This window comes from Gopherus evgoodei, chromosome 3 (genome assembly GCF_007399415.2).
Source record: "Gopherus evgoodei ecotype Sinaloan lineage chromosome 3, rGopEvg1_v1.p, whole genome shotgun sequence".
NCBI classification, from domain to species: domain Eukaryota; kingdom Metazoa; phylum Chordata; order Testudines; family Testudinidae; genus Gopherus; species Gopherus evgoodei.
In genome coordinates, this window is record NC_044324.1 from 203,784,632 (window position 1) to 203,800,114 (window position 15,483).

At 44.3% G+C, this 15,483-nt stretch overlaps 1 protein-coding gene across 2 annotated transcripts in view; it reads right to left on the reverse strand.

The window, feature by feature from the left end:
• The window catches only part of PUS10 (pseudouridine synthase 10), a 76,292-nt gene that overhangs the window by 27,998 nt on the left and 32,811 nt on the right, over positions 1–15,483 (reverse strand). For both annotated transcript variants that reach the window (XM_030557841.1, XM_030557840.1), the window contains 2 exons: positions 9,232–9,266; positions 4,139–4,250 (listed from right to left, as the gene is read on the reverse strand). In XM_030557841.1, the coding sequence (XP_030413701.1) occupies positions 4,139–4,250; positions 9,232–9,266 (147 nt within the window). The remainder of the gene's footprint in view (positions 1–4,138; positions 4,251–9,231; positions 9,267–15,483) is intronic.

Below are 15,483 nucleotides of genomic sequence, written 5' to 3' on the forward strand. Positions count from 1 at the left end.
CCATTTCAGAAATATATCATGAGATTTCTATAGCACTCAACCATCTCAATGCACTTTACAAGCATTTTGTACATGGGGGAACTAGCACAGAGAGAGAATAACAGCCCAAAGCCAATTAGGCTTGGAAGGATTAGATCTTTATTGGTAAATGTTAGAAAACACTGATTTCACCGTACACACACAAACCAATCGAAAATTGAATAATAGAAATTTACAGATAGGCAAAGTAAGAAAAATGCTGCTTGAGAACATATCAGAGTTTGATTTAAGGATATTAACTTTGCATATTTTAACATGTGATATTGACAATTGGTATTTTAACAGTTACAAAGCTTAAACTTGTTTGAGTCTGTCATTAAATGATTATCTGATCCCCTTGCTGTCTGACCTCCCGCATAATTTCCTATAACTGTGAAAATTTAAATTGAAAAAAAAATGCTTAAAATAAACATTGATATTATCTGTCAAAACTACATTTAAAAAATCAAATTCTGCCAAGCCTACCTATTATGGTCACTAAGCCTAGCAAATCATGAGACAAAACCAAACCAGTCAATCTTGCAAGCAATTCACCCCAGGATTTAGTCTGCAATGACTGGAAGCCTTTAAACCATAAAAGAAAAGCAATGTGGTTTATTGGATTGACAACAGAACCAAGAACTTTAGAGTCATCTCAATGCTGCGTGTAAGGGTTCCCCTGTCGGGCGAGGGGTCGCCCTTCGCCCTCCGGGGCACCTGGGAACCAGGCCACCTCACTACACAGCAAGCAGTTCAGTCTATAAAGCGACAAAGCCCGTCCTGGCTTGGGGCAGGGCAACAAGCACAGATACAGGGCTTGGATCCTCAGGCAGGGCTGAGCAGCAGTTCAAGTCTATAAGCCTACAAAGCCCAAGCCCTGGCTCAGAGCGGGGCAACAAACACAGGTACAGGGCTCAGACCCTCAGGCAGGGCTGAGAAGTAGTTCATGTAGGTTTAAAGGCCTCCTCAGGCCAGGGAGAGGGGGAGTCTGCCACCCCTGGAAGGGTGGCAGGGGGGGACGCAGGCCCTCCCACTCCATTGCGTCCCAGCCTGGTAGTCTGCTGCTGGGTCAGTGGGGATCCTGGCCGCAACACACTGACATCGGTTCTGGCAGTACTGCAGCCAGACTGGGGTCATCTGCCCCCGGGCTACTTCCACTCTCCCCCTCCTCGAGTACTTGAGTCGTCGTGGTGTCGGCAGAGGGGTCAATCACCATCGGCTCCTCAGGGTGAGTGTCCACAGGTGGGCTCAGCGAGTCCTCCAGGTCAACGGCCCCCGTCTGGCTCGGCCAGTCCTCCTCCGGGTAGCAAGCGAGGAGGAGGCTGGGTCGGCCGCTGCATTCTGCGGCCTCCCCAGCGGGAGCTCGGTCATGGACGTCCGGCCTGGCTGACAGCTGGGGCCTTACTGAGCTTAGAGGGCCTGCCTTTGTACTTCCGGGTCGGTGCTTGACACTTTGCGGGAAGGCCCAGAGCTCCGTAGCTCCGCCCAGTCCGGCCTCCGGCTGGGCTCTTGGTCCTCCAGGGCGCCTGGGAATCAGGCCGCCTCACTACACTGCCCACAGTTCCTTTGCCTTTGGCAAATCATTCTCTCATTACCTCACTTATTCAGATAACAACCTACCTCACAGGGTTGTTGAGAGGATTAGATAATGTTTAAATGATTTTAAGTTATAAAGCTATGTCTACACTACAGAGTTAAGTCAACGCAATTTACACCGACGATCATAAATCACAATAGTAATATTGCTTGTGCATGTTCACACAATGCTCCCTGTGTCAGCGGCATGCGTCCACAGTTCTCTAACATTGACAGAGAGAGCAGTGCACCATGGGTAGCTATCCCACCATGCAACTCGCCACCTTCTGCCTCTATTAGTTGTAGGAATAAGGAATGGATCACAATGCATCATGGATTTACCATCCCATGATGCAGTTTTTTCTGTCCCATTATTCCATGGGGTTCTGATCACATTTCGTGCCATTTTTCAACAGCCACTGTAAACAGTATGCACACCATCTTTGCCTGAAATCAGGAATCCAGCACTGCTCTCTAGTCTTGTAATAAGGGTTGTGAACACAACGCGACTGATCATGCAGTATTTATGAGCTGTGAATCTGAACAGGAATCCGTGATGCCTGCTGAGCTGCATGCCATGGAAAGAAACAATTCCGTATTACTTTTGGTATTCATGATGCAGTTGCACAGGGTGGACCCATCGCTACTGGGCTTGGGAAACAAGCATCAAGTGGTGCGATCGCATCGTCACGCAGGTATGGAATGACAGCAAAACTTCTGGGTGCACAAAGCTAGCTTCCTGGAATTGTGTGCAAAGCTCGCCCCTGTCCCGCGGTGCAAGGACACTAAAATGAGAGTTGCTGTCACGGAGGAAAAGCACGTGGTGATCGCTGTATGGAATCCGGGAACTCCAGACTGCTACCAGTCGGTTGCGAATCAGTTTGGAGTTGGAAAGTCCAACACTGAGTTTATGTTCACACAAGTTTTCAGGGCCATTAATCACATCCTACTAAGAAGAACTCTGACTCTTGGAAATGTGTGTGAAATAGTGGATGGTGTTGCAGCAATGGGATTCCCTAACAGCAGCGGGGTGATAGATGGGACGCATATCCTCATTTTGGCCCCAAACCAACTTGCAACTTAGTACATCAATAGAAAGGGGTATTTCTCTATGGTATTGCAGGTGCTTGTGGATCACCGGGGTCATTTCACTGATATCAGCAAGGGATGGGCAAGGGAGGTGCATGCTGCACAAATCTTCAGGAACACTGGCTTGTACAGAAAGCTGCAAGCAGGGACTTTCTTTCCAGACAAGAAGATTCCAATGGGGGATGTTGAAATAACCATAGTGATCAGGGAGACCCAGTATACCCCTTACTCCCACCACTCATGAAGCTTTACACAGGAAACTTGGACAACAGCAAGGAGTGCTTCAAGAATAGGGTGAGCAGATGCAGAGTGATAGCTGAATGTGCCTTTAGCAGATTAAAGACTCGCTGGTGCTTCCTTTATGGCAGATTAGACCTCAATGAGGAAAATATTCCCGTGGTCATAGCAGCCCACTGTACACTGCATAATATTTGTGAAGCTAAGGAGAAGTTTCCCCAGGGATGTAGCATGTAGGCAGATCACCTGGTGGCTGATTTTGAGCAGCCAGATACTAGGGCTATTAGAGGGGCACAACAGGGGGCTATTTGAATCAGGAAGGCTCTGAAGCAGCATTTTGACAATGAGCCCCAGTAACATGTCTCTATGTAATGCATTCAGCCAGGCATTGTTTACTTGTACTGGGACTGCACAGCCTCCTCTCCCCATAGAGCCAGCAAATCCATCAACTTCAGTGCATTCCATGCGGGAGATCATTTAGTGTGTGGAGCTGCCAGGGTCAGTTGGAAAGATGTAATGTGAGCTCTCCACACTGAGCAAACAAGAAGTGCAATTTCAAAAATTCCCAGCCCTTTAAAGGGGGAGGGACAGACACCTGTATACCTTGCTGCAGGGCAGTGGAGTTCAAACTACTGACCAGAGCAATCAGGATAGGCATTGTGTGGCACCTCCTGGAGGCCTTTACGGCAAAATAAGCAAGCAGTGTCTACACTGACACTGCGTTGAACTAACTTTGCCGCTAAAAGTTCTACGCCTCTCATCAAGGTGATGTTATTTTGTTGGCGTAGCAGGGGAGTACATGGGCGTGAAGAGCATTGACGTGCGTACACTTCCACTACTCTGTTGACAGAACTGAGTATTGTAGACAAGGCCTTACATAACTTATTTTATGGTACACTTATGACTACAGGGACTCAGTGCTTGTGGGCTCTAGAAGGTCTCTTGCTATCTTTAATGTTTAAAGACATTTGTTTCTATATGTCATGACTAAGAAAAGACTCCTTAGTCTTTAACTCTACCAGCTAATATGTATAAAAACTACTGCTTGCCTTGTCTTCACTAGGATTTACTTGTGATAGCTAACTTGAGGTAAAAGAGCACTTTTTTTGTTTACCAGACAAGACCAGTGACAGACTTGTCTGTCTAATTAGAACCCATTCATGTTATGAGTATTTTATATGAATTCAGGAAAACAACAACTTTATTATTTATACAACACCTTTCCATCAGCAGGAACACCCAGCTCCTCCGAGAATAGGGGATGAATAATCCATTTGTATGTTTCTTTCAGCTGAACAATGTCCTCTTTTGCCAGTGACAGGCCCTGTTTTCTGAATCATAAAAAATAAACAATGGAAACTTATATATGAGTCAAACAATCATACCTCTGACATTTCATTCTAAAAATAAGTGACCTATCACTAACATAAAATTTGTGTATAAACAGGCCAAAACTATAAAGTGTACAGAACATGGTGTGAAGGACATGGTGCTGCTCTGTAATAATTTAGGAATACTATAAACTTGTCTGAATGTCACAAGGGATGCTTACTATGTCTATATTGGGTTAAATCAACAAGGCTCTGAGGAAATAAAAAGGAACACAAAAGAATGACTGGAGAAAACCCGCCAGGGAAACACTTCAGTGTGTTTGAGATATTGCCTGAGCTATTAACTGTGAACATCCTACCATATCAGCTCCAGCCAAATTACATAGCTTGTTTAGCCTGGGTTCCAATTGCCAATGCTTGTGTTACCAATATATCAAAAGGACTACAAAACAGGTATGAAGACTCTCTTTGTCCAAAGGCCAGAGTGTGTTGAGGAGCTGTTTGTGGTAACAGACTCTCTCACCTGGACGCTGGCTGATGGATATGAAGAAATTAGGCCTTCCAAGACTCCCCTCACAGAGGGTAGGGGGTGAGGACTGAGGTAAAATACATGAGTGTAGATGTGACCTTTCATTGTTTTAAAATTCTTTTTCTCTTACATTATGCTTTATTCCTGATGTTAAAATTAAATAATAATTTGGTATAAGAAGGCTGTCTGGTCCACTGGCCACAAACTCTGAAGGGGAGAACTGAAGGTGCCAAACTCAGTCAAACCTGCTGGCATGAGCACTGAATCTGTGAGGTAACAGCCTCAGGACTAGTCTAAGAGCAGGAGAATCACCCACCCCAGGGGACGTGAAAGCATGAGGTCTGTGATGTGTGGAAGTGAACTCGGACGGGCAGCTAGCCCTCTCACTGTGAGACAGGGCATATACTTGTTCAAGTTACAAGAGTATGTAGGCAGTACACCAAATAATTAAAGGCAGTGGAAAGTGTACCTAACCAAAGATGCCAAGAATATTAAGAGAAAGCAGTACACACTTTTTTCAGCCTAGCAATCTGGAAGTTCACATAGTGAGAACCATTTGCCACACAAGTAGCACATTTCATTAAAAAAATTATAGTATTACCACTCTTGACCCAAGCGCCAATGACAGGCCAATTTACTAAGAACTCACACCTTCCTTATAGGAGCTCACTGTGAAAGCTTCTTTAATGCTGATTAAACAATAAAAAGATGTTTTTAGAGATTAATAATTTACTGTTTAAGCTAGCATTAAAGTAGGATAGAAATTGCTTTTCCCACTTCTAAGTCTGCGTTCCCATACTGCCAATATCTCAAACAGCACTTCCCAGCATGATGGCCTCTATCAGAAGATAGCTCAATAACAATGAACTTCGAGCCAAATAGTCCCCCTATGCTGATAAACCCACATCGGGAACAAGAATCTCCAAAGTGTTCCTCTGATGATGCTTCTAACAGATCGTTTTACTGGGGAAAGGTCTGGGCATAGAGTTTGTCCCTTAGAACTCCCAGATCACAGGAAACTTGCTGGAGACCAGAGTCGTCTATGCCGAAGTCTTATGCCTCCGTTCCAACACTGCCTCCCAATCCTCCACAAATTTCTTCTTCTCCCAGCCTGAGACTGTATGCCTTTCTTGTGGATTACTCATTGGTTTGTGAGGGGAGGACATTATGTCCCTGTCTCCCTCATATTGTGGGGTACCCTCTGAGTGGTCTGGGAGAAGAAGATACATCACAGAGGTTGCACACACTCTCTTCTTACGTACTGGATAGATACTCCAAATCATTGATGTATAAACAAAAGATCTCAATACTAATCTAATCACTGCATTAATATTTCTGGTTATATATTTTAATACCTATTACAGCCAGCACTCTCAGTCTTTGTACCCTGTTCACTTAATAATACTTTTGCTGGAGACAGCTCAGTATCTTATAGGTTTATTCACAATTAATGTGATCCTTATAAGATTCAAAAACTTCACCCAAAATTATAAGATATTAATTACTTACTGAAGGTAGTTTAGCCATTAGTACAAATTGTTCATGTCCCCATGTGTTACATTATTGGGAGAATTTTAGAATATTTAAAACTGATGTCTCACAAAAGGTTTAGATTTATATATCAGTCATATCTGAATGCAAATAATCAGTGTCATCAAACTATACATGTTAATCATACTTTTTTCACCATAAGTGGAAAACAGCCTGTGAATCAGCTAGTCATCAAAGGTAAATTCATCAACTTAAACCCTATGTTCTTGAGAACAATACAATTAAAATATTGTACATTAACACAAAGTATATGAAAAGCCATTTGTTAATAACCTTATTAGTAGCTACCCCAATAATAAAAGTGAAATGGAAGAATCATTAAAACACAGATGAAATTGTGTACCTTCAAACTAAGTGTGCACTAAATTCAAATCTATCTTCAAAAATTGAGATTGCTGAGAAATACAGGACTCCTGGATTCCTTAAGACATACAGAACTTTTAACCTAGATGACTGTTTTATACTTTGTCCCTACCCAGGTCAGTAGTAACAAAGACACTACCTTCTGATAGTAATTAACTGGCTGATATTAAATGAATCGATGGACTTAGTCCAGTCTGTATTTACCTAGTGTTATTAAAACAGAATAAATACCATTATATTTATTAGTACTTTGGTTGGCAGTCTAAGGGTCTGTCTATATGGGGAGTTGCCCAGAATAGTTATTCTTGATTAACTCCACGTGTGGTTGCTCTTATTCTGGAATAAGAGTGCATATTCCAAATTAGTTCAGTCCATTTTGGACATAGAAGGCACTCTTATTCCAGAATAAGACCATCCACATATGGAGTTAATCAAGAACAGCTATTCTGGAATAACTAACTCCCCATGTAGACAAGCCCTAAGCCATAATAGTAAGGCTATGAAGGAAAGCTTAAACTGCTTTTGCTGTGCTCCTTCTTTTAAAGTGAATATAATGCTCATGAAAAGTACTGGCATGACAGCTTGGAGATGAAATTACTTCTATTTAGTCACAGAACAGGTATAGTACAGACAACTATGCATGCTTCCCTTCACAGCCCCACCAATATGTACTGCTCTTCTCTAGAAAGAACAGTTCTAAGAGTGATAGGATAGTTCAGTCTCTGATTATTCAATCCTCAGCTTTTTAGTCAACTGTGATGGTGGCTTCTGTCTACTGGGAACCAAACAAATGAATGACTCTACCATTAGCTAACGTAACAGTTTTGGACATTACTGATCTGGGCTGGCTCTGAAGTGGTGACAAAGTGAAAGGCTCTGTTATCCTTGTCATAAACAGAGTGTTAAGGGTTAATGTCTCTTATACCTGTAAAGGGTTACAAGCAGGAAACTGGACACCTGACCAGAAGACCAATCAGACGACAAGATACTTTTAAATTCGGGTGGAGGGAAGTTTGGGTGTGAGTTCTTTGTTCTTCTCTCGGAGGGTCTGAGAGAGACCAGACATTACTACAGGTTCTCTAAGTTTCTTTTCATATAATAAGTAAAACAGGTGGTTTAGGCTTTTTAATTGTTTTACTCTATTTGAATTTGTGGATCTGGCTGGTTAACTTTTATATGTGTAGTTGCTGGGAATATTTTGATTTGTATTGGTACTGGGGGGAAAGTCTCTTTCTGGTGTCTGTAAGCTATAAGACCCTGTAATAGTTACATCTTGAAGTTACAGAGATAATTCTTTACTTTTTCCTTTCTTTTATTAAAAGATTTCTTTTTAGAGAACCTGATTGATTTTTTTCTGTTTCCCTTGTGTTATTCCAGGGGATTGGGATAACTCACCAGGACGGGTGGGGGAGACAGAAGGAGGGAGAGATAAAATCTCTCTCTGTTTTCCTTGAATCTGTTTGCCTCTTTGTGGAAGGGAAGGGAGATGCTTCTCTGTATGGCGATTTAAGAGGTTAGATCAGTATCTCAGGATAGCCCAGGGAGGGAAGTTCTGGGAGGGGGAAAGGTGGGGGAATGGTTTATTTCTCCTTGTTTTAAGAACCCAAGGGATCTGGGTTCTTGGGGTCCCCAGGGAAGGTTGGGGAGGTCAGAGTGCCCCAAAACACTATATTTTGGGTGATGGCAGCCTATCAGATCGAAGCTGGTAATTAAGCTTAGGGAAATTCATGCTAGTATCTCATTTTCTGGACTCTAAGGTTCAGATTTGAGAAGGAATGCTAGGACAATCCTATTATAAATGTACCATCGCTGTATCTATTTGACAGACTGAGAACGACTGATTCCAGTGATGTTATTTTGGCAACTTTCATGAGCACTAAATTAATATCAGAACACTACATTGAATGGATAGCCCACACCCCAAACTCAGAAGCATTGTCCTAGAGATGCTGCAGTCACAATGAACAAACTGAACAAGAAACATCCAATTCAGATGCAAATGTAGGATGTGCACACGCCAAAGCTGTAACTATAATCTTTTGCAACTGCTCGGCATTCAGCTAATTAGTAGTCTTCATATAACTTATAAAAGCAACTACTTGCTTGCTCTATTGCTCAAGTACCTGGATGCTTAAAGGTGCTTGCCAGCAAAAGGATGAAAGAAAATGAAGCAGCTGAAAATCCTTGTTTACAAGGGTAGATCATTTACTCCCTGGCTCCGTGTTTATTTTGAGTTCACTGTAAGGAAGGGAAGGAAGAAGAGAAGAAGAATCTTGGAGTATAGCTCCAGAGAGATTGCTGCTGATTGCTAGCAGGGATATTTTCTCACTTTTAAAGCACCTATCAAGTGAATCACTTTATTTTCCTACACATGGAAAATACAGTATTAATCATTTAGTCATAAATGTCTCTATCAGTGGCCCAATATTCCAGAGAAAGAAGTTCCTCATTGCTCCTACTCTGAAAAAAAGTTATAGAGGTATCTCTTAATTCACTAAATCCAGTACTCTCTAGTATAAATGCCATAAAAGTACTCACCTCATTTCCTCTTTTACCAGCAGCCAGGCAGCATGCTATGAGCCAACAACCACACAGAGGAAGAAGAGAAAAAAAATGCAAGTGAAATCAAGCCTCAACAACATTCAATCATCAAACTATCTGACAGTGCTGTTAATAAAAATCACTTTGTTCTATAAGGGAAACTAATGTTTGCAAAGCCAAGAATTTCCAGATATTTATTAGGAGTTTAACCTACACTTCTATTTTGCTTTGGAACTGAAAGAAAAAGACAGGAGCAAACCCTCAATCCCACAGGTTTACCATCTGATTTTTTTAAGAGAAGATTATCAATTTATTTTTTAAGTATTCCCTCTTTGCAGGAATAGTCCCCTGTTATCTAAGTATGAGCTCTCCCCTGCTTACTGTCCCAAAAACATATCCAATAAAGAGCTCTTACCTCCCCTGGGGCAGGTACTCAGAAGCTAAGGTAATTTTTTTTTAGTTGGATCAATTTTCACTATGGCTATTGGAAATCTATGGGGGGGGATTTTAACAAATGCTGCTCTGAGCTTTTATCCCAATTTTTTAAATAAAGTATGTGTGAAAACTGTACACACTTCTCAAATCTTTCACTCAAAATATATTTCTTAAAAAAAAGAGAGCACATTTTTTTTTCTCATAACAATGAAAAAAATGGTTACTTACCTTTCTGTAACTGTTGTTCTTCGAGATGTGTTACTCATATCTATTCCAGTTATGTGTGTGCGCGTGCGTCGCATGCACAAAAGTCGGAAACGTTTCCCTAGCAGCTACCTGTTGGGCCAGCAGGGGAGACCCCTCAAGTGGCACCAATATGGCGATCTGTATAAGATCCTGCCGGCTCAATCCCACTTCAGTTCCTTCTTGCCGACTACTCCGACAGAGGGGAAAGGTAGGGGGGAATGGAATAGATATGAGCAACACATCTCGATGAACAGCAGTTACAGAAAGGTAAGTAACCGTTTTTTCTTCTTCGAGTGATTGCTCATATCAATTCCAGTTAGGTGACTCCCAAGCCTTATCTCGGAGGTGGGGTCAGAGTCAAGGAACCGCAGATTGGAGGATCGCTCTGTCAAAGACTGCATCGTCCCGAGAGTGCTGAATGATGGAATAGTGGGACGTGAAGGTGTGAACGGAGGCCCACGTGGCAGCTCTGCAGATTTCCTGGAGTGGAATGTGTGCCAGAAAAGCAGCTGATGACACCTGAGCTCTCGTGGAGTGAGCCGTGACAGCAGGCAGAGAGACATTTACCAAGTTGTAGCAAGCACGAATAAACCAGGTGATCCACGAAGATATTCGCTGACAGGAAACCGGAGTGCTTTTCATCTGCTCTGCGATGGCGACAAATAACTGGGTTGTTTTACGGAAGGGCTTTGTTTGGTCTATATAGAAGGCGAGTGCCCTTCTAACATCCAGGGAATGGAGATGCTGTTCCCGAAGGTCAGCATGTGGGGTTTGGGGTAGAAAACCGGCAGGAAGATATCCTGGCTTACATGGAAGTGGGACACCACTTTCGGCAGAACGGCCAGGTGAGGCCTTAGCTGAATTTTATCCTTATGAAAAACAGTATAGGGCGGATCACAGGTGAGAGCCCGTAGTTCGGACACCTGGCGTGCGGAAGTGATGGCCATTAGGAAGGTGACCTTCCAGGAGAGACACAGAAGTGAACAGGTGAACGGCAATGGATAGAATATCCCATCTGCACCATGCGGAGGACCCAACGGTCCGAGGTAATACGGGACCAGGCATGATAGAAACGGGATAGATGGTTCAGAAACGGGTAACTGTCCGGGGTGAGAGCTAGTAGTCCATCCCTGGGCGCACCTTCAAAACGGGCACTTAGGGCCTGGGGGAAGCTTAGACTGTCCTTGACCCTGTCCAGAAGAGGGGCAAGACGGTCTATGTCGGGAGTATCTGTTTCTCTGACGAGAAAAGTCCTGCCTCAGTCTAGGCGGGAAAGCATACTGCTGAGTGGTCTGGGGTTTAAATGGCTTTCGTTGGTTAGCCGGGGTATGCATACCTAAGGATTTGATAGTGTTTCTCGTGTCCTTTAAGGTATGCAAGTGGGAATCGGTTTGTTCCGCAAACAGGCCATGACCATCAAAGAGAAGATCTTGGATGGTGCTTTGGACCTCAGGCAGGAGACCCGAGGATTGTAGCCAAGCATTCCGCCGCATGGTAATGCCAGAAGTCAGAGTGTGCGCAGCCACGTCCATAGCATCGAGGGAACCCTGGAGGTAGATCCAGGCCACCAATTTACTTTCCTAAGCAATGGCCCCAAAGTTCCATACAAGCCTCCACTGGGAGAAGATCTTGGAATTTAAGGACCGAAGACCAAGAGTTAAAGTTGTATCTACTGAGGATCACCAACTGGTTAGTAATCCTAAACGAGAGACGCCCAGCAGAAAACCTCTCTCCCAAAAATGTGCTTTGATTTGGGCACAGGCCCTTGCTGGTCCTGTCTTTCTCTGGTGTTTACCACGTCAGCGAGCATGGAGTGGGGTCAGTGAAAAGATACTCGTAACCCCTGGTGGGAACAAAGTATTTCCTTTCTACTCCCTTGGCTGTGGGAGGGATAGAGGCTGGGGTTTGCCAGAGAGACTTGGCATTACTTTGATTAGTCTTATTCATGGGGAGGGCCACCCTGGAAGGTCCTTTGGGTCCTGAATGTCCACCATAGGGTCCTCCTCCTCCACAATCTCCTTAACTTGGAGGTTCATATTAAGGGCCACATGCCGAAGCAGTTCTTGGAGGACCCTAAAGTCCATTGGAGGTGGACCAGATGTGGACGTACTAGCCAAGGCCTCATCAGGGGAGGACAAAGACGACTCCACCGGGAGAGCCGGGGCGGAGATAGCCTCTTGGTCAGCCGCAGGTATCTCCTCTTGGGCCCCCGGGATAACCCCTACCACATGTGCTGACTCCGCGAGTTGGTCCAGGTCCAGAGGAGGACGGATGTCCAAGCACAACAACGGCTGGGCCCCCTGGGGCCTGATGATATGCCCAGTGGGTCCAGAATTGCCATTGAGGCTGCCAACTGGGCACTGTGGGGTCTCGTCCAAGGCTTCCTGGGCCCAACCGGGGAATGTCCGAAGCCCCTGAAGCTCTCTCTGACCTGCCAGAGGGGGATTGGAACCACAATGGCCAAGGAGAGGCAGCGCGTGAGTGGAGTAAAGCGGGCAGCGAGCCCCTTGGCAGCCAAGGGTCATGCGGTGATTGGCATCGTGAAGTTGATCGCGATTGAGAGCAGTGCCGCGATGAAGAGTGATGCCATGTTGGGGAATGGTGCCGCGATGGAGAACGGTGCCACGATGGTGAGCGGTGCCGCAATGGGGAGCGGTAGCAGGCCGTGGACTTGTGCTGTGGTGACAGTCGACTTGGGGATTGGTGTTCCGTGAAACAGCGGTCCGAATGGTGCGGCGAGGTCTTGCAACCCAGACCTCAAGCGAGACCCAGACCTCAAGAGGGACCACATTCTAGCAGTCAACCGCGTGGGAATGGCTCTGAGGGTCGGAGTTGCGAGACCAGCGTCGTGAGTCTAACCACTGCCGTGAGTCAGACCAGTACGTGGGGCGGTGAAGGGACTCGGAACAATGCCAGGACTCCGAGCAGCATGAAGATGCTGGTCTAGGGGCTGACAGTCCAAATATCGCCGGCCTGCCCTTGGATGGTACCGGAACTCGGACCCGGGGTACCGGGAATGTCATTTCGATGAGGCCTCTAGCGGCCTCAAAGGAATCCGGAGTGGAAGGCAATGTAATCTCCTCCACTTGAACGGTACCCTGTGCTGGGCTGGCGTGTTGCTCGGTTGGGGCCGGAACAACTGCTTCGACCCTAACAAGGGGTTCTCCCAAGGCTTGCTTCTTTCCAGCAACTGGGGAATGGGAATGGTGCCAAGGTGGGCGTTTTTAGGGCCCAGGAGATTGTCAGTCCCGCAGTGGATGCGGGATCTTCTGCGGTGCCAGAATTAGCATCGCTGGGGGAGCACTGCGCACCAAGACACTCAGGCCCGCGTCTTTAGCGGGCTGCAATGCAGACTCCATGAGGAGTTGCTTGAGTTGAATTTCCCTCTCTTTTTCTATCCATGGCTTGAAAGCCTGGCAGATTTTACACTTGTCAGCCTGATGGCCCTCCCCTAGACACCTAAGGCAGGAATTGTGGGGATTGCCCCTAGGCATCAGCTTGTTGCAAGACTTGAAGCCCTGGGACGGCATGCCCCAGAGCCCCGCAGGGAAGTTGTTGAGTGCTAAACTGCCCTCAACTACTAGACTACGCTTAACACTACAGAGAAAAACACTTAACACTAACTATTAACCATTAACTAACAACGATTAAGATAAGCTAGGGATTAATAGAGCACTTGAGAAACCAAGAGACCACTATTCCAACAACCATCACCAGCGGTAAGAAGGAACTGAAGGGGGTTTGGGCTGGCAGGATCTTATATAGATCGCCATATCGGCTCAACTCCAGGGGGCTCCCCAGCCAGCCTGACAGGTAGCTGCTAGAGAATAGTTTCCAACTTCCGTGCACGTGGCACGCACCCACACCTAACTGGAATTGATATGAGTGATCACGTGAATAAGAACAAGTGATTTTATGGCAGTCACGCAGGCATTTTTAAACAACTGAGTAGTATGCAGAGCACATAATGTTCCAGGACAATCTGGCAGTGGGAAAACTAATGGATGAAAACCAAAATCCAGGTGGATCACAACGGCCTGGTATTAAAAGAAGAAACACTAGAACATTTGCTTTCCTATGTTACCACTGAAACCTGTAACCGTCTATTGTTTCTCGAATGCCTTGATGTTCCCCTCCCTTTGCTCTTTGGCCCTGCTATTTTAAATAACCAACATGACTCTTCCTGAGCTAGTTTGCAAGGCCACTCCTTCCACCCTCACTTAAATCTTGCCTGAAAACTGACTTCTTACCCAATATCTACAATAATTAAATCAATAAATTTTTTATCCTTATCTCTAACATTTTAGATTATCAAAATAATCTGTCACCAATCTTAACCCTATTTTATTTTCACCCTGTTCCCGATATCCCAAATCCCTCTATTTTGTCCCGCTCACTTATTGTGTTGCATCTGAAATTTCACTATGTCTTTTCTAAAGGACCTAGCACATTTTGGTGTGCTGTATAATTCAGGGCAAGAGGCTGGCCCTCTCTGATTTCAGATACTTCTGTCGAAATTAAAAATCTGCTTTTGCCATAAAGAGCAGTAAAATCTGAAGGATTATGCAGACTTTCTGTGGTGAGAGTTTCTGGCACCCTCAATTTTCACCCCCTAATACTGTGCCATCATCTTCTAGCCCAAGCTTAGCTGGGCAACAAAAAGGGCATAAAGCCCTCAACTGTTAAACCCTAATTTATAAAATTAGTAAAGTGATGAGGATTTTGTAACTCTGCCTAAGAAGGAAATGCTTTAACTTGATTGAATAAAGTAGGTTTGGGTGTGCAGGATTTGCTTATGGCTAAATGCCATGGTACACTGGCCCATAAAGGGAAACTTGGATTTATCTGATCAGAACAGAAAGGCCAGTAAAAATGACTTTGTTGTAAATGCTGTCTGCAAAGACATTTCAGAAGTAATAACTGGGAAAGAGGGGCCAAAAACAGAACAGGAGTTCTGACTATAATGAATTTTTGCTCATCTCATTTGAAAATTCTGAAGTCCTGAACACACACAAGCTTCTGAATGACTCTCTCATTCCTCTCAGTTTGAGAAAAGCGAATCAGATTTCTCATCTGACAACACTGGCTCTAGGACAGAGTTAAAATGAAGTTCCCCATTTCAAACATTTCCAGAGAGATAGAACAATAATTCTGTAGATGTCAGTGAATAGGTGGTAGGGGACTAAAAATAAGCTAGTGTTATTTAGCATTCCAAATCTATCTAGTAGTAAACTGGGGGGGACTCAAAAGCAACCAATATGGAATAGCATTTAGTTCTCTGAAACGCATATCACTTTAAGTACAAAGTTGGATACCTAGCTGAGGTCTTGTTACTTTTGAAATTTAGGCTACATCTATTGACTGCACACACTTTAAATCTTGTTACTGCTATTGCAATTAGAAGTGTACTAGACTATCTAAGTCAAATGCAAATCACAAGAAACTTAACACCCAAAAATCATCAAATATGTCTAAAATTTTATTGATAGAATATTAAACCTAATTCTATATACACATTACATTGTTTAAAAAAAAAAATCAAATCATCCCCCTGTCTAGGTGTACAAA